General features: G+C 40.4%; 1 protein-coding gene across 1 annotated transcript; it reads right to left on the bottom strand.

Moving 5' to 3' along the window:
- Positions 1–7,049: 7,049 nt before the first annotated feature.
- On the bottom strand, positions 7,050–26,025 carry otomp (otolith matrix protein). The gene is made up of 9 exons (XM_072457695.1): positions 25,849–26,025; positions 20,561–20,697; positions 18,202–18,304; positions 16,527–16,712; positions 15,224–15,398; positions 13,035–13,102; positions 8,918–9,102; positions 8,161–8,332; positions 7,050–7,399 (listed from the first exon to the last, which is right to left on the bottom strand). Exons 1-9 carry the CDS (start codon positions 25,931–25,933, stop codon positions 7,389–7,391), a joined length of 1,122 nt encoding a protein of 373 aa, XP_072313796.1. The 5' UTR covers positions 25,934–26,025; the 3' UTR covers positions 7,050–7,388.
- Positions 26,026–26,149: the final 124 nt, after the last annotated feature.

Genomic DNA, 26,149 nt, shown 5'->3' with positions numbered 1-26,149 from the left:
CTCCTCCCTCCTCGCTTCCCATCTCCTCTCTCCCTGCCTCCTCTCCTCCCTCCTCGCTCCCTGCCTCCTCTCCTCTCTCCCTGCCTCTTCTCCTCCCTCCTCGCTTCCCGTCTCCTCTTCTCCCTCCTCGCTTCCCATCTCCTCTCCTCGCTCCATGCCTCCTCTCCTCTCTCCTCGCTCCTCGCTCCCTGCCTCCTCTCCTCCCTCCTCGCTCCCTGCCTCCTCTCCTCCCTCCTCGCTCCCTGCCTCCTCTCCTCTCTCCTCTCTCCCCGCCTCCTCTCCTCCCTCCTCGCTCCCTGCCTCTTCTCCTCCCTCCTCGCTTCCCGTCTCCTCTCCTCCCTCCTCCTCTCCTCGCTCCCTGCCTCCTCTCCTCCCTCCTCGCTCCCTGCCTCCTCTCCTCTCTCCTCTCTCCCCGCCTCTTCTCCTCCCTCCTCGCTCCCTGCCTCTTCTCCTCCCTCCTCGCTTCCCGTCTCCTCTCCTCCCAACTCGCTTCCCATCTCCTCTCCTCGCTCCATGCCTCCTCTCCTCTCTCCTCGCTCCTCGCTCCCTGCCTCCTCTCCTCCCTCCTCGCTCCCTGCCTCCTCTCCTCCCTCCTCGCTCCCTGCCTCCTCTCCTCTCTCCTCTCTCCCCGCCTCTTCTCCTCCCTCCTCGCTCCCTGCCTCTTCTCCTCCCTCCTCGCTTCCCGTCTCCTCTCCTCCCTCCTCGCTTCCCATCTCCTCTCCTCGCTCCATGCCTCCTCTCCTCTCTCCCCGCTCCTCGCTCCCTGCCTCCTCTCCTCCCTCCTCGCTCCCTGCCTCCTCTCCTCCCTCCTCGCTCCCTGCCTCCTCTCCTCTCTCCCCGCCTCTTCTCCTCCCTCCTCGCTCCCTGCCTCTTCTCCTCCCTCCTCGCTTCACGTCTCCTCTCCTCCCTCCTCGCTTCCCATCTCCTCTCCTCGCTCCATGCCTCCTCTCCTCTCTCCTCGCTCCTCGCTCCCTGTCTCCTCTCCTCCCTCCTCGCTCCCTGCCTCCTCTCCTCTCTCCTCCCTCCTCGCTCCCTGCCTCCTCTCCTCTCTCCTCCCTCCTCGCTCCCTGCCTCCTCTCCTCTCTCCTCCCTCCTCGCTCCCTGCCTCCTCTCCTCTCTCCTCCCTCCTCGCTCCCTGCCTCCTCTCCTCTCTCCTCCCTCCTCGCTCCCTGCCTCCTCTCGTCTCTCCTCGCCACTCGCTCCCTGCATTATAAGTATGTTTTTTTCAGTCCCATCACTAAATCCACAGCCCAGTTCCTTGTCCCTTGTAGTCAGACTAGCCCAGGTTTGCAGAGGCCCCTGTTCCTGCAGAGGCCCCTGTTCCAGCAGAGGCCCCTGTTCCTGGAGCGGACCACCTGTGAGACTGCACCCAGACTGACCTTTACCGGTGAGCTGGTCTGACCGAGCTCCGGATCCCACTGAACACCTCTTTGTCCGACTCCACCGCTAAACACTTCTCACTTACCTCTCAGATTCCACCCAGAATGCTTTGCACTGTGAACCGACACGCTGCAACGGACGGAGTGAGGGGGAAACACGGATGGAAAAACATACACATTTTATTGTACGAGAATAGTTTACATTATCTTATAGGATTTTACGGAGCTAGAGAGAGGTGTGTAATGTGAGTTAAATTGACTTAGATGTGACGTTTTTGAACCCTAGTCTTACTTTACTGCACAATAAACACAAAACTAAACCTGGACTAAATCAGGACTAAACAGAAATAGAACAGAACCAAACCAATTCCACATTAGGACTAAAATTAGCTCAATATAGGACCAAACAATAAGCTAATTAAGTTAATGCAGCCTGTAGTAGTGGAAGGGAAAAGCATGGTAACTGAACGTATAATCATGGCAATTACTCTGGGAAACTCTCTCTTGTTAATTAGAATGTTGATGTTATGTTTCATTGAAAATGTTAAGAAGCTGTTTAAACTTATTTTGTTAAAGGTGCACTAAGTACATTTTCTGGTGGTGAATCTGCCTGCTTGTCTCCATGGAGATATTGCTTTGTCTGGAATGTTCAGTATAGCATTAAACGTATCCATTAGACTATACATTTTACTAAGGTGTATGAACATTGGTTATATTTAAGATTTTACGTTTGTAATTGTACTTCTAAATTGGACACGAGCAGCAGATGTGACATATGTGTAGTATTGTCAGAAAAATGTGTCAGTTGTGTTTGAATTGAACTGCGTTTTGGATGGAATGTCGCATATTGATGACATCACAGGGGATTCTGCTTTAGAACTCAGCGCAACTATTTTCTTCACAAATTGCCACTTGTCAGATGTAAAACTGATAAATATTTACCAGAGGGACGAACCCACCAAACACAGTCAGAACTAAAAAAAAAAAAAAACATGAGAACATTTCACTTGCATAAGGTAAAATTACATCTATGGAGAGGCAAGTTGAAAGTTAAATGCCATATTGTGGAATACTAAATACTAAATATCTCCTTGGGAAAAAGCAGATGGTAAGACAAGTTACTTACTGCACTTTAAAGAAATGTCAGTTTGATGCATCAGGCTTATTTCTCTCTTTAAATTAAATGGAATGTGATTTACTCTCATTTCGTTCTGACGTCTCTCGGAATCACAATTGTTCCATTTCACTGCACAGTTTAGGAATAATTAGAAGTCCGATTGAACAGTATCATATAATGAAAGCAGGGATTTGTCATTGTTGGTATAATTGGCTGCTGTATTAAGACTCGGAAGACTGGGGGAAACACAAATATGCGAGTGTGAATGACATTACGCGGGATAAGCCTCCATTAGCCTTCACTAATGAGGTGCACTGGCTTCACAGACGTACCGATAGTGCACAGCCAGCACACTGCACAGGAGGAGCACAACTGCACTTTATTAGCAGATATAGCACCAAGCTTAGCCCTACTCACCCCAGTCTAAGAGAGACTTAAATAAATTACTGAAAAGTGTGTGTTAAAGAAAGTAAATTGCATTAAAAATTGCTTCTAGTGCACAAGATAGTACTAAAGATGCCACCTGCTTGTCTCCACAAAAATGTTTTTGCTTAGCCTGAAATGTTCCACAGTATTCAATTTAGGTATTTCATTGTTCACAATTTACAAAATAAAGCATTATTATTACTGAGAGCAGGGCCGCTCCATAGAAATATGGTCTGTTTACATTTGTGAGTATGTATGTTCAAAAATGTAATTACTTAACATAATTTTTTCCCCAGGTACTTTATGTTGACCTTATTCTGCCCCGCCCACTTTTCCCTCTTTTTCCCACGGATCAGCACTTCTGTTGTAATGGCACTTCCTGTCCAGTAGGTTTAGGTTTGGTTTAAAGGGAGAATGGGGGGAAAGTATCGCCGCTAAAACATGGTATAAAGTAGAATGATTTGTGTAAAATGTCCAATGTTCATGTAACCAACAAGTCAACAAAGCACCGATTCCCTGGACGGTCCAAAAACGGCCTTTTAGTCTGTGTAAAGCAGCCATGTGTTACCTAATACAACCAGAGGAAGGATAACGTTGTGTGGTGGCGTCCAGACGGGCTTCTGGAATAATTGAACTGTCCCAGAATTGAACTATAACATAAGTAGAGCATCGTTTTATATTTTGCTCATTGTAAAATGCATTATTAATCTAAACTGGTTTAGTAATCGAAACCGATTTAAAGCCTCTTTATTGTAACATTTCACCGTAAGCAGGAGATTGTCGTAACATTTCATAACTCTACATGTGTCACTTTATTTTCAAAGAATCGCAACTAAGTACAGGGAGGTGGGTGGGGATAGGTGGTAGGTGAAAACAGGAATTCCCTGAGCACTCAAGCCTCAGTTACAGGACAATACAGGATTAAACTTAAACATGACGGGATCAATGATAATTTTGAGTAAACTAATGATGAGGAAACACTGTTGTACCAGGGTTAAAAGCTCATTAAAGTTGATTTTTATATGTCATCTTTAAGTTTATTATAGAAAAAGACAAACGATCTGAACAATGTGCGTCAGGGGCAGGGCTGTTAGAGATATGGTAGAAGGAGATATGTCCTTAAAAAGATAAAAAAAACGTTTTATAAATGGCGTTACTTGCTTTTTTCATAGAGAGATCGGTTTAATGCCATAGTGTGGAACATTCAAGGCAAAGCAATAACAACTTCATCAAGACAAGCACCTTCACTTAAGCTTATTTTTAGTGACTTAATGTGTGCTTGTGGTCGCAGGAAGGGCATCCAACTTAAATGTCGACAAATTTACAGTGCAATAGACAAGGAATGTGATGAGAATGTGATATTTTAACTTTACGCCACAACAGCATAAACTGTAGGCCTATGTTAACTGTCAGAGAAATCAATAAAAATACTACATCAAACTTAGTAATACTCTTTAATATAATTTTGAGATGAATTTACAATGTAGCAGTGGTTAAAGTCACTAGAAGCAGGGTCACTGGAGAGGATTGGAACTGACCCGGGACCTCTTCTTTATGCCGCCTGTAAGAAAACACTGATCCGCCCATTCCACACACCAGAACGCAGCGATCCAGAAAATGCAAAGTTATTCAAGCCATGGGAAACCAAGACGTAACGCGACGAGACATCCACCCGCGAGACACATCCACCCGCGAGACACATCCACCCGCGAGACATCCACCTGCTGTACGCTAGCTACGGCTAAGCTACGGCTCAGCTACGGCTCATGTGCCAGACTGCTAAGAAGGGCAATAACGGCTGAGGGAAAGCTAGCATGCACACACGCAAACGCAAATACACACACACACACACACACACACACACACACGCATACACACGAACTAGCATACAGCAAATACAACTCCTAACCCTAATAGCACCCAGTTGTTCAGTGCCAGAGACAGGCCCTGTGGGAGAGGAAATGGAGTCTGTACAAAGCTAATGCAAAGCTAATGTGGCTAACGTTTGATTTGTTACTTTCTTTTAAACAGCAGCTACACCTCTAAAACCAAACAAAAATCAACAACATTGAATTTCAAACAAATGTGTAATTTTAACAAGAAAATTAATAAAAAGTCAGTTTTACTCTATGTGAATATATTTGGACTAACTATTATTAGGTCTGCTTCTATCAAAATCTGAGGACTCAAAAGGCACTGTTTAAAATTCTATCGAACAAAATAAAAATAGGCGGTATTATTTACCGACCAGGCTTGAGAGACACTTCAGGAGTGATGTGTTTGGAATAGTAACTGATACAAACATTTTATCTGCTTCATTTTAATGAGGCGGAAAAAAGGAAAACAACAATCTGTGTCGTTTGTGGAGCGCGCAGACAAATGGATGTTTTTAAGTGCATTATATTTGGATCCGTGTTTTTCAAAGCTAGTGTGGTAGCTAAATGCGCTGCCATGACATAAAAACAAGCTAACAAGCCATTTTGTCTCTCGCCCTGCCACTGTCTGTTAGTGATGCCAAACTCCAAAGAACAGTCTCACAGACAAACCCCTCTTTGAATTGTATTTTTGGCTCCTGCTGAATGAGAGAGCCGCGGGGGCCGAGGCAGCGCCATATTGAGTTTTCCAGCATGAACGCATAATAATTGAGGATATGTCCAAACCAATGTGTTTTGTCTGGAAATGTCTTTTTAGAACAAAACATTTGAACAGTAACATTTCTAATTGATATGAAAACTATTGTGGTTTGCCTGATTTTTGTGTGTGGTACAAAACCTGGTGTTTAGGCAGATATGCTTATGACACAGGGAAACAACAAACCATTGGATCAGTGGTGAGCAGTCATAACGTGAAAGTGGATTAGAGGATGTATTATTGGAAAATCCTGGAATTATTTGAAGTTAAAATTAGAGAAATGAAATTAACTTATATGTTGTTCCAAGCTATTTCTCTTTTAAATTCTTCAAAGTAGCTGTGCCCTATTTTTGTCCATGTAGTTGAGCAAAGTTTAGTACAGATAGCGCTGGTACAGGACAAAATGAGACCAGTGTTTGCTGTCTGCATCTAATTATGAAACGTTTAATTGTCCGTGAACCAGGAAGCAGACTCGGGGTGTTCATCAATATTTTGTGGATAACGAGTGCATGCAAAAGTCAGTCTTGAACCCCAAACCCCCACGTGAAGGGCAAACACCTCCTGAGCTTGACGATCATACATATTCAAATTGCTGGATGGATTGAATAGTTTCACTTCGTGGATCAATTCATTACACAAACGTTCTATGTTATTAAAATACTGCCTGTATTTCTAACTAATGTCTAATCATTAGAAACATGAACAGAGCCTTGGCTACAAACACAGACTTGTCTCTAAAAGATAGATTTAAGTCCGTTTGTTGAAACTTGTTGCTGCTGTTGCGTCGCTTCTCCTCTGCACATGCTCAGTTAGGGCAGAACCTGCAAACATCCTTGATTCCCTCACAGGTTTATTCAGAGTGGTTTGACTTTAGATCCATGTGTTTGAGGCTGTGGTCCTCAGAGCATGTGCAGAGCTCTAAAAGAAGCTGCTGTCCGCTCTGGTTCTAAAGCTCATGTTAGAGAGCGGAGCTGTGGGAGAAGAAGAACCAAGCTTCCCGCAGTACTGCACAGCGGCCTGTAGAGGCCATTTTGGAACAATTTAAATACAGTTGTGACACACGGTAATTAATTGATTTTATTGGTCAATCACTGATTGCCTTGATTGCCCTGACTGCAAGCAAAACTCCTCTCTGGTTTCTGAGGGTTGTGAAAAGTGCTTTTAAACTAATCGCAGTGAATAATCAAGCTACTGGGAATGCGCCTTTAACTGAACCACACTGACCAATGTCAGATGCCATTTTAAAATAATCTCTACTCTCGTAGAACAATAATATGGTTTATTGCCAGTTCATTGTTTGGCCAACATCTCCAAAATGTGCTCATGCTGAACCAAACCAATAAACAACAGTTAGTCTGGGTGCAGACATAGCTCACATGTTATAGCCCTGTAGAAGTGGAATCAGGGCAAATTCAATTAGACTGCCTTTTGTGTTATGTTTGGGTAATAGTGATTTAATAGACCTTGTCCCTAAAGGTCCCTAAATTAGATAACAATGATGCATTAATGTTACTAATCAATACCAAAAAACTGGCTCCAATCTGTGCGAAGAGCATCAGTACGTTGTAGATTCTGAAACCAGCAACAAATAAAATAAAACAGACTGTTATTTTGTCATATTTAGCTACACAAGCCAAAGTTTGAAAATCCTTCCAGGGACTAGAGTGAGAATGACTGGTTCACGCAAGGACATGGGCAGTTACAGGCGAAGCTTTGAGTCTAAAAGCGGACAGTGGAGGAGAGGGCAGACGCAGCCCAGCGCAGATGGTGGGGCCGGACCACTGGGTGGGAGGACAGAGACGGACCGATGCACTGGGAAAAGCCCTTCTGTTCCATCAGCAGAAGCCTGTTGGAGAAAGAGCACGGCGATGAGACGCCGATGTCACTGTCACGTGCTAAGTTTTCATGGCAATTTATAGCTTTTTTTTGTAATTGTGGATCTTTGTATTGTTATTTAACATTTGCAACTTAAAATAATTAGCATATAAAACATTCCTGCACCTGTGGTTTCAGCTGCCCAGGAAATGCTTGGATTGGGTGACTGAACAACACCCTCTATAGGCAACAGAGGGAAGTGAAGGTGTTTTGAGCAATCGAGCCTCAAATGAAGGACAAAACAAACTTTCTTGAGTGAAAAAATAAATACATGGAGTTATATTTAGCTTCCTTAACGCTTGTTCCATTGATTCATTCATTGTCATTTTTGCTCCTTCTCTGAGCCTCACAAAAAACTCAGTTACAAGTGTTTAATATTTGTGACATCATTGGTTGAAGTTTGTATAATTCCTTATTCGTCCAGGAGTGAGCCATCGCAGAAAAGCGTCGAACATCATAAATTATCGTCCGACTCATTCTGAGGATTTCTGTTGTCAGATTACAATCATTACAATTGTGTGCTTGAATTAGCGTGTCGAAGAAAGCTAGCTTTTGTTTATTATCCTCATGGCAATTCCCTCTGCTGCCAGTAGATGGAATGCTTACACCAATCCTGATGAGGGAAAGGTCAAAACTGACTGATAGAAATAAACGTGTGCTTTAATAATGCTTTTTAAAAAGAGCAAAAAGTTGATTTGGCTTTGGATGTCCTGTTATTGTCGGGACTCGTACCCTCACACTCGAAGGCCTGCAGCACGGCGGTGTAGGTGGGGCCCAGCCAGGAGGTGAAGCTGGTGATGATCCTCTGCAGATGGCGGGTGGAGTCACTGAACATCAGGTCCGGTTCTCCGTACGCTGCTGAGCTGTACATGTGGCAGGCGGATGTGGAGTTCCCGAACACGTTCTGCAGCAGACAGGAAACGTGGGACGGATGAGTGCTTCTGGTACACCATTTTATGAATGCTATCAAGATGCTTCATGGACTAGAATAAGACATTGTAAAGGCTTCGGACAGTTACCTGGCAATAAAGAGGGGAGTATACGAGCGCAAAGAGTCTATGGAGACGCAATGGCAAAAACAGTACTAAAAGTGAACAAACCCCATAAATTGCTGGGTCACTACTAGTAAATAAATACCTTTATCACTCTATAGTGTCATAATAATATTAACATTTCTATTAGGCTAACTGAATTTTTTTTCAAATAATCACACTAAGCACAGGGATGTGGGCGGGGATAGGGGGTAGGTGAAAACAGGAATTTACTGAGAACTCAAGGCTCAGTTACAGGACAATACAGGATCAGAATAAGAGTAAAATATTGATGAGAAAACAACAAGGTTAAAAACTCAAGCATTGATATGTCTCCTTTAAGTTGACAAGCTGTGTGGACCAAACAATTCAAACTTTCCATGGAAACAGTCATTTGTCCCGTTCATTCAAAATCCAAGAATTAAGATGAAACATTTTCTTTTCAAACCAACACAAACCTCCAGTCGCTCGAGGAACTTCCAGACCCTGCACCTGTCGTCAGGCCGGACCACCACGGCGTTGGTGGGCACGGCGGCCAGGTGGCACTCCTCGAAGTCGTCTGTGCCGGCCTCAGTGCCATCGGAGCAGAGCAGCTTCAGGTCCTCCACCTCCATGTCCAGGGCCCACGACTCCTGGTTCTTACCTGGACACAACAGGTGCAAGTAAATCATCCGCTTCTGTGCAAAGGAGAAGATGTTTGTCACTCAAAGACAACATGTAGTGGAAGTAGTAGTAGTAAAGTAATCCATTCAAATCATTTAAGTATGTGTTGTGAGCTTAATGGTTTCTTCTGACGCGGTTTGGGATCGCACAAAACCTCCTCAACACTAGTTTCAATATTGCTAGTACAACAGCTGATATATTAGATTTTTTGTGTAAGATAAAATACAATACAATACATTACTAACATTGTTCTGCAAAATGACCAATCCATCTACAATTAGTGTCATGATACGTCATAAGGCGCTGGTACAGCTGGCAGTCCGGTGTAAACGCTCTCTCTTCTTTCTCACACTTATTGTGCTTTATCTCCTATATTTTGTAAATATAGTTAGTATATTTTTTCTATTTTACTGTACGATAGGGACACGCGCTGGAATAGTTTTTTAATTCAACTGTTTTTGACTTTTTTCGGCTGGATTTGAGCGTTTTTCGTTGCGTTCGTTGTGTTGTTGTGACGTGAGCTAGCTCCGAGCGAGCCCACCAGCCCCCGCGCGCCCTCCGGCCGCGCTAAAGTACGGCGTGTCGTCGGTACACGTTTATATACACGTTTATATGAAAGAGGAACTTCATGAACGATCGGGACACGCACTGGAATCGCTTTAAATTAACTTGTTTTGACTTTATTCGGCTGGATTGAGTGTTTTCGTCGTGTCGTTGCGATGTGTCTTGGCCCCGCCCCCCGGCTCCGGCCCCGCCCCCCGGCTCCGGCCCCGCCCCCCTGGCCGGTGCCGTACCGCGTTTCCACAAAGGAGGAACTCATGAAACTGCGGAGAACAGTCGTCTTACCCGGAGATCGTCACGTTATCCCGGCGCAATACTGACCTAACCTTATACTGATGTGCAATTCTGTCATATGTGCAATTACTGTGAAATTCATGTGCAATTACTATGAAATTCATGTGCAATCTATGTGCTGTCGTGACACATATTATGTGCAGTTACTGTCGGGATCACATGCAATGGTATTTATTTATTTATTTATGTATTTATTTGTCTATGGGAGTTTTTATTTATTTATAGGAGATCTTCTAGTGAAAGTGTTTTTCAGACTTCCTATAAGTGATCTGTTCTTCTGTATCTACCTCTGTATCTACCTGCGTTGCACCAATGAAATTTCCCCATGTGGGACAATAAAGGAATATCTTATCTTATCTTATCTTATAATTACATTTCAAAATTGCTTGAAACATTAAGTGGCTCAATACTGATGTAAAGCTCTTTTTTAAGACATTTTCTGTGTGTTACCAGGTGTTTTTTTACTAGCTCTGAGAAAGCTTTTTAATATCGATTTAGCTCTAATGAGTATCTAGTTTTAATATTAGCTTTAGTATTGATCAATTATTTTTGAAATTGAGATGAAAATCAGATACTATTGTCCAGATGACTACCTTTTCCACCACTCCTGGAGCAATGAGGGATCACACAGACACAATACTCTAACATACATGAATAAAAGACGACTCTAGGTACCGTAATTTCCAGACTATAAGTTGCACCAGCCAAAAAATGCATAATAGAGAAGAAAAAAACATATATAAGTCGCACTGGAGTATGAAATGTGGTTGAAAATAACAAATAATATCATATATAAGTCGCTCCGGAGTATAAGTATAATACGTATAAATATAAGTATAAGTCACTCCCCGGGCAAAACTATGAAAAAAGGTGCAACTTATAAAATAAAATACAGTATGTTTTTTGATAAAGAACAAGGTTTACGACACAAAAATGTATCTGGATCTTTTTTAACTTCTCTTTCCCTTAATAAAAGTGAAAATGGCTGCAGCAGTGGGCAAACAGCAGGTCATTCATCACTTCCTGGAAAAGCTCACATCCTTCTATTAAAGTGCACTTAGTAAATGGCTCATGTAAGACTGATTCCGTCATTGGGCTGACATTGGCGCGCTCGTAATGAATACATCCTGCTATTAGAACACGGCTAAGGCAAATACGACTGAGAACGCCGCGGTGAGAATGACGCTCGCTACTGGTCACAAGCTGGCGTCGTCTTGACCTCTGCTAATTGCTGGACATTATTGACCATATGAGAAATCACGCTTGGTTTGCAGCGTCTGTAACTTTCCCTTCTCAGCTAAACAAGCGGAGTCCGTGTAGCGTGACGTCGGTAATGATCGCCATTAATTGGGGATGTGGCTCAAAGCGGTGCCATATGCAGGAAGTGACTGAGGAAGCGGGCCATTTTGGTTCTCCTCGTGGGTGTCACCAGCGCCGCGCCGCTTTTAATGTTAAGTTCTGCTGTTGAACGATGAATATGCAAATGTGTGTCTTACAGGGAGATCCTTTTGTGTTGATTTGAGTGTATGTTTTAGCAATTATAGACCCTTCAAAATGCTCTCTCGCCAGAATGTTCAAAAGTCTGGAAGGGAGGCTTCATTTTGTTGACACATTAGATACATTACATACATATTGTGATAAAATGTGAATATATGAGTATATTTCTGTGATGTATTTTATCTGCATAATAGTGATATTTTATCTGCATCATTAGTCTAAGAGAAGAACGGGTGTGTGACAGCATTTGTTTGTGAAGGTGTCGTAAAGATGGGCCAAAGGATGTTTACCCTAGGGGGGGTGATAACCCAGAGGAGTCTGGGTAATGTTTACCCAAGGCTTGATCTCTACGGAAAAATACCAAGTGCCTTGATGTGAGGCTGACCAATGAGAAATGTGACCCGCCTATTCCAGAATATCTAATAAAACCAACCAGCATGAGAAAAAACGAGGTGAGACGCGGGGGTGAGACGCAGGAGGGTCAGCCAGGCTCCTTACAACGGCCTGGCTGACACAGTCCCCGCGTTTTCTCCCATGCATGCCACACAAATGTCTGATCTTTCTGTGTCGTTTCATATTCTAAGTTGAATTGTGTTCTCAATGTGTTAAGGAATAGCATTGGTGTATGTCTAATTCCATGACACTTATCTATTTATTTTTGGAGTAAACTAGAGCTGACTGAAAATTGCCATAAAAATACACATTTGGCCTCAGTGTTAGACTTGAATAAACTGCCTCATTTTTGTACTTTAATAAATCATGCTTGGAATTAGACGATTTTTTTTGGCCCAAATCTGAGTCTTATTTCCTCGTGGCGTGGACTGCCGATTAGTTCTGCCACATATCGATCATAAAAAAAAACGCACCTACCTCTCACCTGCAGCCATGTGCGGATCGTCCCCATGAGCAGCACGTTTCCACATGTCTGAGCGTATTGATCTATCATAATATAGTTCCCTCAGTGTACGGGACAAAATGAAGACGGAGAAGACAGTTCGAGCTGACTCAGAAGAAGACGGAAATCTACGGGAGACGAGAGATGCGATCCGTCGCGTTAATAAACAAATGCACGTGTGCGCACTTCCGCCTGCGTTCTCAAATCGACGAAAAATCGTCCATTACGCCTTTAAGATCTTGTTAAATTCAACATTGTAAAGTTTGGTGTGTGTAGGTGCTATTTTAAGGGCCGATCTTTATCTTTTTTTTACATATTAGTACAATTATATCTAAAATTCAAGTAAAATCTAACTTAATCAAACCACATTGAAAACTAGTAAATTCTTGACGGTTCAGATTTATTTATTTTTTAATCGAAAATAGGAGTTTGAATTAAAGTCCCATTTCGTCCAATTTCTGTCAAATGTGTCAATTTTCAAGTTAAGTCCATGTGTGACTTTTTTCCCATTTCCGTATATCAATCATGATGATCCAGAGTTCATCTTTTTCATGCTTTGTTAAGTCTAATAATACTCTCCATACATTGATCCACACTGACCTCCAGTGGCCTGAGGCGGACCTTGCAGCAGTTCTCTTCAGTGCAATTCTAAAAACCAAACTCACCATCCATATTGTCAAACACCGTTGTGTGCTTAACAAAGGCCACGTCGCCAAGGTTCTCTGCCACGCACCTGGACAATAAGAGAAAAAACACTTAGAGGCATTAATGAATATGACTGTTATTATATGGACATGATCTTCCCCCGAGCCCATGGTTCTAGTTACACAATTTATTAAACCAACTGGTGTGCCGCTGTATTCCCTTCTCAAATACAATTATTACTGTGCCGAGGGCTTGTACTGCAATGCTGTGCAACGTGATGAGGCTGCGCACGTGAGCTGGCATCAGAGGAGCGGCTGAAACAGGCTGAAACAGACTGTCTTTGGGTGTTTAACAGGTTTAATAAACGCAGTGACAGTGAAGTGCAAGGATCTGTGCTGACAATGGAGCTCTGGGAATTCAGTACACGATAAAGTCTCCGTTTCCTGATTGGAACGGTGTGTTTGTGCAGAGTTTAGAGCTAATGCCAGGTTTAGTTTACAGAGTCACACTTTCAATTGAATATTTTGCCGTTTCAGTTGAACATTTCTGATCCAAAAAGAGAGCTAAACAATCACCGTGAGCAAGTTGACAGAACCAGACACAGTGTTAGTTACATTTTATATCACTTTCTGTCCTAAAAGGTGTGATTTGGTCATATTTTAGAAGAAGGTGTGTTGGGAAAAAGTTGGGAAAACACACTGATTATTACCTGATTTCTGGAGCTTTAAGATTATTTAAATGACACGCAAACTGTAAAATATGATCTGTATTCGGAGGGCCATTATCAGAAGGAAATGTTTTGCCCTTTACATATCATTTTAATAATCTTTTTTTACATTTTAGCGTATATGTCACTGCAGAATAGTCAATGTTATATTTTAATGAACAAAAACAAATCAAAACCTTGATAGGAAGGAATTAAAACTAAAAGTATGACTAAATATACAGATATTTTTTACAGACAAAATGACAAGCTTCCAGTTAAATATTTTAAATGGAATCTCTTTCTTAGCAATGAAAGATCCCCATATCAGACCATACTTTATCAATACAATTTCTACATATATTTGAACACAATCAAAGATTTAGTCAATCACATTTTTCATGCCCACATGATAACAACCGAGCCCCAAACACAAAAATTGTTCCCCCAAAATGATGAAGTAGTCTTATTATGTCTAATGTTTGATTGATCATATTCAGTGAGAAATGAGCTAAAACACAGCCACATGTGGATGTGATACAGCGTCTGCTTTAGAACTCGACCCACAATGAAATGAGGCTGTCCTGTCCCGCCACAGCCACCCGCGGGTCAAAAGACATGTCTCATGTTACAACGTGGATACAGCGGCTTATAGACAGGTATATGTTATATATTATGTATCATTTATATCTTTGTACATTTTGTTGCATGTTATATCCAGGTGCGCTCAATAGTCCAACTTTTATGGTAATCACTTTAATTAAAATTGGAAAATATGACTCCAGAGGATCATCTGGAAACATTTCACTGAAGCAGGTCAACATTCTGATCGAATCAAGTCGTTTTTCCATACACTATTTACTATGTACTATATTTACTATATACCGTAAGTACATACAGGAATATAAGCACATGGAAAGATGTTTTATTTGTTTTCTGAAGTAGATCATCTTTATTGATCCACAAGGTAAATAACAAGGACTCAAGCTCCAAACAATTCTTAAATTAGTAAGTAGTGACTTAATTCTAAATAGTTGAATAATGAATGTTATAATTGTGTTGTTTTGTTAATAATATTGTTTGTTTGAGCTTTTTGTGCATGGAGGTTTGTACGTGCAGGTTTACAGAGCTCAAAAGAAGAAGATTCCTTTTGTTCTCCTAACTTAATTATATATGTAAATGTTCTAATATTATTCAGCCAGTCTCTGTGTGGACTGTGGACGGGTTCCTCTGACTAAACTGGGACAAAAAGGAGTTCTTGGTACTGTTATACAAGGAAAAACCCAACTCTTTTCAGTAGGAAAGAAGAAGCAGACTCCAACCACATCAAATGATAAACTGAATGGAAATTTGAAGCTCCATGTGACAAGAAATCTGATAATTTGAAAAATTGGGATATTTTGAATCTTGACATAAAGAATGAGCTTCCAGTCAAAGAAATGAATGTTGTGCAACCAATATGAAGAAATCACCTTCTTGTCACGTTTATTCCCTGCCCCTGAGTACCTGAGGGCCCCCGCCTCTCCGTAGTGCCTCTCGCGGTGGTTGTTGACGCAGATATTGCGGTCGTTCTCGTCCCCGATGCAGGCCTCACACAGGTTCTTGGGGTTGTTGCCTTTGGGGTCGTGCAGAGGATCCTTCACGCCCGGGACGCAGCTGTAACCAAAGAAGTTCCCCACGGCTGGTCCAGGACAGAAGACAAAGTGTGAAGAAAGTCCACTCAAAGAAAGCATTGATAGAGGAAACGTGGAACGGTGACATGGTTTCGGAGCGTTTGGCCACGGCCCAGGTTCAAAACAGGAAGATGGAGTTTTTTGACGTTAAAGAATTGGCTCATTTTACAGAGTTCGACGTAAATAGTTGACCCGTTTGTGGACACCATGACCGTGGACACGTGATCTGTTGGGTTCGGCGGTTGGTAAGGGTCACCGGGGCTGTAGACTCTAGCGTCTGAGTGAAAAAACGTATTTCTGTAATAAATGTTGGTGAAATCTGTCTGACACGCACATATTTATGGATTTAATAATCACCAGACAAGTCATGGATCTCACATTAAACAACAAACAGGCCGGATTATTCAACTTTGAGCTCAGGCTAAGGGAAGCGGCTAATGCTAGCAACTTTGCAGCGTAACGGTTTTGTCCTCAACAGAGCTTTGTTCGCTGTTGTTTGTCCCGATTCTAGCAATGCATTGTGGGCTATATTTTGTGGGAAATCTTAAATGCACTAGTTTTTCACCTGCTGGACATTCGGACAGCGCTAACGATGGCGTGGTCACAGACTCTGAGCAGCAGAATCTGCGCTTTTTGCCGGTGCCTTTTGATTATTTGACTAGTTTCCACATGTTTTGCTTCTTATTTCTAGATAACTTAATTGCCAGATGAAATGCCATGAAAGACATTAGGTAAACTGAAACAAAATGCACATCTAAACTTAGAGATGCATGGGCGATATACAAAAAATTATCTCTTGATATATTTTCTCAATAACAATGTTCATAATGCATCAGGAGTGTGTTAAAATGTGCCTGTAAATGTCTTGGTTGAGGTAAACGTGAACGCACCATGACTTTAAAACCACTTAATACCCTTGTTTGGGAGATTACACTCATTTCTATGTCACATTTTTAACTGGAGGCGATAAACTGGATATTCTAATGTTGCACACTGCTGCCATATCATCCATGTTCTTTCCTGATACATCTCCCACCTTCACCAGATATTCCTTTTTGCCCCTCAAACGATATCTTCTCAAACCGTTCAGTGTCTACACCGCAGCAGCAGGACCGTCAGCCCCCTCAGCCTCTCACCTCGGGGGAAGTTGCACTGCTCGTCCACGCTGATCTGAGAGGTGTTGACCAAGTAGCCGATGGGCACGGTCCAGCCCACTGTGGTGCGTATCCCGGGGTGACACGAGCTGCGTTCATGCATCTCCAGGAGGGACAGGTCTGCGGAGGAGCGACGCGCCAAGGCCACCACGTAGTAACTGATGCCGTCTGCAGAGAGGGGAGAGAAAAGGGTTTTGGGTTTGTATTATGTTCGTAAAACTACTATATAGAACGATTAAAGGTTTTTAAATCATGGAACGGAGGAAACTAGAGGGATTTGTCAAATGGAAACCACGATACATGTGAGCGATGTCAGAGCCTGGTTTAAGATGTCCACTGTTGTATTCTTTCTCATTTGTTAATATAAAAGTGAATTATATCATACACATGCATTTTTGATAAAGGCAAAATCAAGATCTTCAGATTTCGTTTTCGAAGTCGTTGTGACCCAACAATAGTTTTTATTTTAACGACAGATATATTACATACTTTACCACTGTTTGTACTTGTTGTGAAGCTTGAATACAAATATGAGGCTGGAAAACTGTATTTTTCAATCCCCTTCTTATCTGTAGTTCATTTGCATTTAGATCTGCTCTCTTTAATAATAGAAAATGTGTTATGGTTTTACCTCCAGTCGCCTCCATTCCAGAATTGTGAACATTCTAGTAACAGCGCAGGGTAAAGAGTCTGTAGAGGGTCGACATGTCCAGTGGAAAGATCTCTACCTTCTTTTGTTTTTAAGTTAAGTAAGTTTTGCCCTCTGCATTTGACCCACGCTTCAATGCCACTGGGTCATGTCCAGCAGTGGTCACTCCAGATCTTTGCGCTGGGCTTGGTCAGGACGACTGTAGCTGGAGGAGAAGGAAACCCACCCAGACATAGGGAGGAACACCGCACAGAACCTGCAACCTTCTCGCTTTGAGGCTTTGTGCCACCACCGATATGGTTTAACATTTTAATCTCATCACTTAGGCCTCGTTCCCTCAGGTCGGTTCTCTCTGCTATGAGCCTCTGTCTGCAGGCTCTGGGTCCGGGAGCAGCTGATGTCACACAAACATGACAAATGTTTTCTGAATAAACACAATCTCATTATTTTTCATCATGAAGCCGACATTAGCAATTGACAAAAAGATGTTGAGCGATTCCAAATGTGTGGCACTGTGAGACGTGAGCAAACAGGAAACTACTTCTCGTTTATGATCAGCTTTTCTGCATTTATTTCTCTGCAAATCCTCTCTTTATGTGATGTACTTGGTTTGGAAAACGTTAATATATTCAGTCTTCACAGGAGCGTTGTGCATCCATGAACAGGAAACAGCTGATGCTTAAGTGCACTAGCTCTGTTCTGCTCATATATAACGTCTCCACCACTGGATAAAACAATGTTATCATTATTTACTATTTTTTAATCTGCTTTTTCAGACCGTACAGATCCAGTCCAAATTGAACCAGTCGAAACGTAACTCTAAAATTCTTTCAACTGACAAAAATCGGTCTTTTGTGATACTATTTTAGGTCATATTGAACGGGTCTTGATTGGGTCAACAGTAGAGTTGACGGTACAAACCCAGGAGTGTTTTGTATAATCCTTTCAAAAGTTTCATCTCCTTCTGTCTCAAACACGAGCTGTAGAATACATGGTTTTCTCCCTCACCGACTCCATTGAAGGACTCTCCAGCGGTCAGCTCCAGCCCGTGGCACAGTCCAGCCGCGTAGATATCATCCGCAAACATGGACGCTGCATCTGCCGTACCATTCTGCTCAAACACATTCAAACACATTTGTCACTCTTTTGTTACTAATCTGATTTAAAGAATTACGACGGCATTGCCACAAGAGGGAAGTATTATTTATATATTTAACCAACCATTATTTTTGTAGTATAGTATAGATTTTTTTGATTAGCTGTACATTTGAGACTTCTTATACATTAACGAGCAAATAAAGGTTGAAATATAGTGATTGAAAGCTTCTAGATAATAATTTGCTTTATTCATAAATAATCCTAAGGAAAATCTGAAATTTTGTATCATTTTTTACATTTTGATTTTTAAATGTTGCTGTCTCGGTTAAGTATTTCTGTATATGTTTTAGAGTGTGATTAGTCCAGATAATAATCAACATATAACTACAATTATTTTTATAATTGATTACCAGTAATCACCAAAGATAATTCAATAGACTTGAAAAAAGACTGTGTATCAATGACCTTGTGTATAAAACATAATTTTATCACAACTTTTTAATTATTCTTGTATATAGGACTGGGTGATACTGACAAAAAAATTATATTTAGAGATTTATTTTTAGTATCCCATTATCAAAATGTATATTATATCATGTAAATCCAAAAACAGTCCAAAAAAATGTGGCAACAGAAAAAAGCAAGCAAAAAAAGGCAGTTAAATTATCAGACAAATTTGAAATGTCTAAACTTAATCAAATAAATAAATGAAATATCACCTTCATTTTGCTGTGTTTTGTCTTATAAATAATATACTTGATATTCACATTTTGCACATCTGCATTCAACAACATTCACGATATTATCTAGAACAGTGGTTCTTAACCTTTTTGGAGGTTCTGAACTCCACCAGTTTCATAAGCGCATTCACCGAACACTTCTTAATTGGAAAAACAATTCAAAACATAGGTATATATTTTACTGGTGCACAAAATGAACCCTGCATCAACATCACTGTGTTCAAAGAACAAAATCATCAAAACAACATTTTCACAAAACATAATAATGAATATTTACTGCAAATCAGTGATTTCTGCTGTTTCCTTTCACAGACCAGTTCAGAAATAATTCAACTCGGCAAGTGCCACTCTCGCAACAAAGTCTGTTCCTTTTCTTAATTTTTGTGTCCAGCATCCTTGAAAAGGATTGCTCCAAAGATATTATATTATAGTAGTTATGGAAAAGGACAAGGGAAATGGCCCCAGAGGCTGACCTTTTGGCCCTTTTGGGGCCAGGCTGGTGCCATGTCGTAGCCCAGATATAAGGGCATTGATCCAGGCTAGTCTCAAAACCTAGCCCAGAAAGGAGGGCTTTGATACAGGCTCGACTCTGGAGCCTGTTCCAAGGTACTTTTGGCCCTTTTGGGGCCAAGCCAGTGCAAAGACTTGGGCAAAAAAAGAGAGATTTGATACAGGATAGACTCTGGGGCAATTTTCCTGGTCCTTTTTTCCGTCTTGGGGCCCTGCTATTGTCCAGTCTAAGCCCAGAAAGGAGGGCTTTGATACAGGCTAGTCTGTTGGGACTCTGGCCTGGTCCTTTTGACCCTTTGGGGGCTAGGCCGGTGACAGGTCTTATGCCAAAAGGGGTTTTGATACAGGTTAGACTCTGGGCGATTTCCCTGGTCCTTTTGGCCCTTTTAGGTGCAAACTGGTACCAAGACTTTGCCCAGAAAGGTGGGCTTTGATTCAGTCTAAAATATTAAGAGAGAAATTACAGGACGTAATTCCCTGCAGCACAGATGGGCCAAGCGGGGCGTGTCATCACGAATCATATGGGAGGTCAAGATGTGTGTCTTGACCTCCGCCGAACCCCTGAGATTGACCCCTGGGGTTCGATTGAACCCAGGTTAAGAACCACTGATCTAGAATCTTCCATATGCTGTCCCCCTCTACTTTCATAGTAGTACATACTAAACAGATATTTATATTACACATTTTTGCTGTGCATTTAGTATTAAACTATAACATACACAGGTACTTATTTTACATTTTGTTCATTGTAAACCCTAAAAAAAAAACATTCACCGAAACAAGCAGCAGATACATGTTTTTATTGATAAAAATTGCAACGTGATATTCTTGGACTTTTCCCATTCAACTCGGTGTGAGATAAAAAGAAATATCACAGTAAGTGAGAAGTGGGCGGGGATAGGGGTTAGGTAAAGACAAACAAACTCTTCTTCATTATCAGGAAAGTTTGTGTTTTGGTCACTGATCCCAGAAGTTCATAAAAACGCACATACTTTTTCCTTGTAAATGTCTGTACTTACTTTTATTTTGATAATACAATCCTGGGTACTTTCTCCACGCACACATTCTAAAGTCCCTCGAATGTTCCGGGCAGTGGCATTACTGGAAAGATCCAGACACTTCTGCTCCTCTGCCTCAGATATCACACACCAAGACACTGACAGAAACACAAAAATACATGATCAAAGAAAATACCAGCTCTTTAACTGTACCGGACAAATATGATGCATTATGTGTATTGTTATTAGCCTTTAAACACACTCATTTCATAATTTAGGACAAAAAAAACAATATATATATAACTTTTCCACAGCCTTGGGAGGTGCCAGAGTAACTGATTTTTTGCTCCATCTACTGGCTGCAGAGGGAAACACAACATTTTCAAATCAACACTTTCTGTTTAAGCACGCAGTCGTAATGATCGTGATTTGACAGAACGAATCTGGCGATGATTTATGGACTTAAAAACAGATTCTCAGAGCCACGTCACAAATCGAGAAAACGTATTGTTGGCGCTCGGAGGGGAGAGGACTTTCTGACCAGGACTCATCAAACTAGTGTTGATGAAGCTAAATGCTACTCCAGGGGTGTTTTTGACGAGGGAACAATGTGAGAACATGGTTAAAAGTTCCCAAAAAAATAATCAATTTTGTCATTATTAAAGCTGGTTTTGCGTGGACCAGTGTTTCTCAAACTGTGGTTCCAGTGCTATTGCTGGTACATAGGCTGCACGATATATCGCAATTTGGAATGTTGAACAATTTTCAGTGTATCGATAATAGTTATATACAGGTCACTACATGATCGTAAAAACTCCATATCAATACTTTTTTCATTCAGAAAGTTTGATTTTATACTAAACAACTACATATATTTAGACTTGAATAAAAGGATTGTTTGGTCATATTATCTACAAATGTAAAATTGTGATGGTTCTACTCGCAAAAAATCATAACACATTTTTTTTAAATATCTTGACATGACTAATGAGTTGGTGCAATTATCAAACCACAAAGGCTACAATAATTCAGATAATAGAATGGAGTTTTTTTTACAATGTACACTTTTAAACATAATCGCAGTACTATCAATTTTATTAATTGCTTTTTTGTTCTGTCCAAGTTTATTTGCATTTTGTAAAATCAAAATAAATATCTGTCTGTCTTTTAATTAGATCTTTTACCTAAATCGTGCAATCTTAGTTCTTAGTCATCGATTTAACAAAAACAAAAGTAAAAGTTCCGTGCAGAAGTGAAATTCTTAAGTATCTGTACTTTACTGAAGTTATTTTGACAGTGGATACTTCTCACTTTTGTGCCTTCTACTCTACTACTTTTTTAACTGCACTGAAAAGTAAAAAGTACTTTTATTATGGTTTGAGACTAAAGTTTTTGAGTTTAAGCCCCAACTACAAACAAACAAAAATATAGTGCATACAATTCACTAGGTGGAAAAAAATAGTTTGAAATACTAAATGTGTACCGTTACTTAATAAAGAAGATTTGTTTTAATGTTCTATTTTTACTTGAGTTTTTTGCACTCTGTACTTTTACTTATCTTATTTATCTGTACTTCTTCTACCACTGACCAAGTCTATATTATAACTGGTGCTGGTTCTTAGCCGGGATTTTAAGAAAGATATGTGTGTATTCTCATAGATAGTACTTTGTGTGTAACGTTAAAAACAACTGTATTAGTGACAACTGGGAAGTCACAATCAAGTTTTAACGTTACGACAATTATTAACATCACAATTTAGTGATTGTTCACGATTATTGACCAAAAACAGTCCAATTCTTAATTTTCTCTCATTGAATTTGTCAGAAGCATCACTATTTATCTCTAGTACGTGACCAGCTTTATGAAATCAAACTCTGAATGATAAAGTTAGTGTTTCTCAAACTAACATTCTGACAGAACCAGCCTAGTTTAGTCTCATTTTAGACCTGGTTTAGTCTCATTTTAGACCTGGTTTAGTCTCATTTTAGACCTGGCTCATTTTAGATCTGGTTTAGGCTCATATTTTAGACCTGGTTTAGTCTCCTTTTAGACCTGGTTTATTCTCATATTTTAGACCTGGCTCATTTTAGATCTGGTTTAGGCTCATATTTTAGACCTGGTTTAGTCTCCTTTTAGACTTGGTTTATTCTCATATTTTAGACCTGGTTTAGTCTCCTTTTAGACCTGGTTTAGTCTCCTTTTATACCTGGTTTAGTCTCCTTTTAGACCTGGTTTAGTCTCCTTTTAGACCTGGTTTAGTCTCCTTTTATACCTGGTTTATTCTCATATTTTAGACCTGGTTTAGTCTCATTCTAGACCTGGTTTAGTCTCATATTTTAGACCTGGTTTAGTCTCCTTTTAGACCTGGTTTAGTCTCCTTTTAGACCTGGTTTATTCTCATATTTTAGACCTGGTTTAGTCTCATTCTAGACCTGGTTTAGTCTCATATTTTAGACCTGGTTTAGTCTCCTTTTAGACCTGGTTTATTCTCATATTTTAGACCTGGTTTAGTCTCATTCTAGACCTGGTTTAGTCTCATATTTTAGACCTGGTTTAGTCTCATTCTAGACCTGGTTTATTCTCATATTTTAGACCTGGTTTAGTCTCATTCTAGACCTGGTTTAGTCTCATATTTTAGACCTGGTTTAGTCTCATTCTAGACCTGGTTTAGTCTCATATTTTAGACCTGGTTTAGTCTCATTCTAGACCTGGTTTAGTCTCATATTTTAGACCTGGTTTAGTCTCATTCTAGACCTGGTTAAGTCTCATATTTTAGACCTCGTTTAGTCTCCTTTTAGACCTGGTTTATTCTCATATTTTAGACCTGGTTTAGTCTCATTCTAGACATGGTTAAGTCTCATATTTTAGACCTCGTTTAGTCTCCTTTTAGACCTGGTTTATTCTCATATTTTAGACCTGGTTTAGTCTCATTCTAGACCTGGTTTAGTCTCATATTTTAGACCTGGTTTAGTCTCATTCTAGACCTGGTTTATTCTCATATTTTAGACCTGGTTTAGTCTCATTCTAGACCTGGTTTAGTCTCATATTTTAGACCTGGTTTAGTCTCCTTTTAGACCTGGTTTATTCTCATATTTTAGACCTGGTTTAGTCTCATTCTAGACCTGGTTTAGTCTCATATTTTAGACCTGGTTTAGTCTCATTCTAGACCTGGTTTAGTCTCATATTTTAGACCTGGTTTAGTCTCATTCTAGACCTGGTTTATTCTCATATTTTAGACCTGGTTTAGTCTCATTCTAGACCTGGTTTAGTCTCATATTTTAGACCTGGTTTAGTCTCATTCTAGACCTGGTTTAGTCTCATATTTTAGACCTGGTTTAGTCTCATTCTAGACCTGGTTTAGTCTCATATTTTAGACCTGGTTTAGTCTCCTTTTAGACCTGGTTTATTCTCATATTTTAGACCTGGTTTAGTCTCATTCTAGACCTGGTTAAGTCTCATATTTTAGACCTGGTTTAGTCTCATTCTAGACCTGGTTAAGTCTCATATTTTAGACCTGGTTTAGTCTCATTCTAGACCTGGTTAAGTCTCATATTTTAGACCTGGTTTAGTCTCATTCTAGACCTGGTTAAGTCTCATATTTTAGACCTCGTTTAGTCTCCTTTTAGACCTGGTTTATTCTCATATTTTAGACCTGGTTTAGTCTCATTCTAGACATGGTTAAGTCTCATATTTTAGACCTCGTTTAGTCTCCTTTTAGACCTGGTTTATTCTCATATTTTAGACCTGGTTTAGTCTCATTCTAGACCTGGTTTAGTCTCATATTTTAGACCTCGTTTAGTCTCATTCTAGACCTGGTTTAGTCTCATATTTTAGACCTGGTTTAGTCTCATTCTAGACCTGGTTTAGTCTCATATTTTAGACCTGGTTTAGTCTCCTTTTAGACCTGGTTTATTCTCATATTTTAGACCTGGTTTAGTCTCATTCTAGACCTGGTTTAGTCTCATATTTTAGACCTGGTTTAGTCTCATTCTAGACCTGGTTTAGTCTCATATTTTAGACCTGGTTTAGTCTCATTCTAGACCTGGTTTATTCTCATATTTTAGACCTGGTTTAGTCTCATTCTAGACCTGGTTTAGTCTCATATTTTAGACCTGGTTTAGTCTCATTCTAGACCTGGTTTAGTCTCATATTTTAGACCTGGTTTAGTCTCATTCTAGACCTGGTTTAGTCTCATATTTTAGACCTGGTTTAGTCTCCTTTTAGACCTGGTTTATTCTCATATTTTAGACCTGGTTTAGTCTCATTCTAGACCTGGTTTAGTCTCATATTTTAGACCTGGTTTAGTCTCATTCTAGACCTGGTTTATTCTCATATTTTAGACCTGGTTTAGTCTCATTCTAGACCTGGTTTAGTCTCATATTTTAGACCTGGTTTAGTCTCATTCTAGACCTGGTTTAGTCTCATATTTTAGACCTGGTTTAGTCTCATTCTAGACCTGGTTTAGTCTCATATTTTAGACCTGGTTTAGTCTCATTCTAGACCTGGTTAAGTCTCATATTTTAGACCTCGTTTAGTCTCCTTTTAGACCTGGTTTATTCTCATATTTTAGACCTGGTTTAGTCTCATTCTAGACCTGGTTTAGTCTCATATTTTAGACCTCGTTTAGTCTCCTTTTAGACCTGGTTTTGCCTGATAAAGTCCAGGTTTAGATCTGGTGACATTCAGACAGTGAAACATGATCTTGGTGTAAAACGTTTAAGAACGTTTCTTTCAGGTTTAGAGGAGACTGGGGTAAATCGAGCCACTTTTTTAGATCAGTTTTAGTTTTTTTTTTGACAAAACAATGTGAAATCTGAATAAAATAAAACATTCTACACACATTTTAGGATGTTTTCTAACTGTTTACATACATAAAACTGTTCAGAACTCAGGGTAAAAAAATGCTTTCCTGACTCTTGGACCAAAAGGAATAGAACTTTTAGACACATTTCAAAGATTTCTATGAGAGATTTTATGCTGACAAAATAATGCGTTATTTTTATAAACACCGTATGTAGTTTGAATTTGACCTAAAAAATACATTTTGTCTCTACCAAACTCAAACACCCCAAATGTGAAACGTAATCACCCTTTTTTTATTTGAGTGACTAAAAACAGTTTTCCACAGCAAAATGTAGTTTATTTTTTCTTTTCAGTAACACCTAAACCTTTGTGGATGCTTTAAGGACGTACGCTTACAATTGATAATGTCAGATTATAACAAAACTTGATTCAGATTTAATGCACGGCTCAACTTTGACATTACACACCTAAAATACATGAAAAATACAGCTTATGAAGGGCTTACCTGTCTTTTTGGAGTCACATGTTGCAGAGCGCAGTTGCAGAAGCAGGATTAAACCCACGTACACCGTTTTATCTATGTACATCATGACAAAACTTGGGACAATCCCTTTTACCTGGAGTTGAAAAAGCCAGAAAAATCCCCCTCCATCTCTTATAAACGGCAGGAGCTTTGGAGATGAGAGAAAGTACGTCGGAAAAGAGTCAGATTCATGACTCTGGCACCTCCTCCTAAGCGGATAATCCTTACCACAATCTCAACATCTAGTATTTCCTTGGCAATTATCCCTCAGAGGTAAGACATG

The sequence above is a fragment of the Eucyclogobius newberryi genome, unplaced genomic scaffold (genome assembly GCF_026437365.1).
Source record: "Eucyclogobius newberryi isolate DKJ021-1_F unplaced genomic scaffold, fEucNew1.0.hap1 SCAF_21, whole genome shotgun sequence".
Lineage (NCBI taxonomy): Eukaryota > Metazoa > Chordata > Actinopteri > Gobiiformes > Gobiidae > Eucyclogobius > Eucyclogobius newberryi.
This window is presented reverse-complemented; position numbering and strand designations above follow the sequence as displayed.

Excerpts from the sequence above, each read along its gene's own strand:
- otomp (XM_072457695.1), bottom strand. The coding sequence starts at position 25,933 with ATGATGTACATAGATAAAACGGTGTACGTGGGTTTAATCCTGCTTCTG. Across the intron at positions 18,305-20,560 it reads ATTGTATTATCAAAATAAAA|AATGGTACGGCAGATGCAGC; the intron begins GTAAGTACAGAC and ends GTGTTTGAGCAG. Across the intron at positions 15,399-16,526 it reads GCAGTGCAACTTCCCCCGAG|CCGTGGGGAACTTCTTTGGT; the intron begins GTGAGAGGCTGA and ends GTCCTGGACCAG.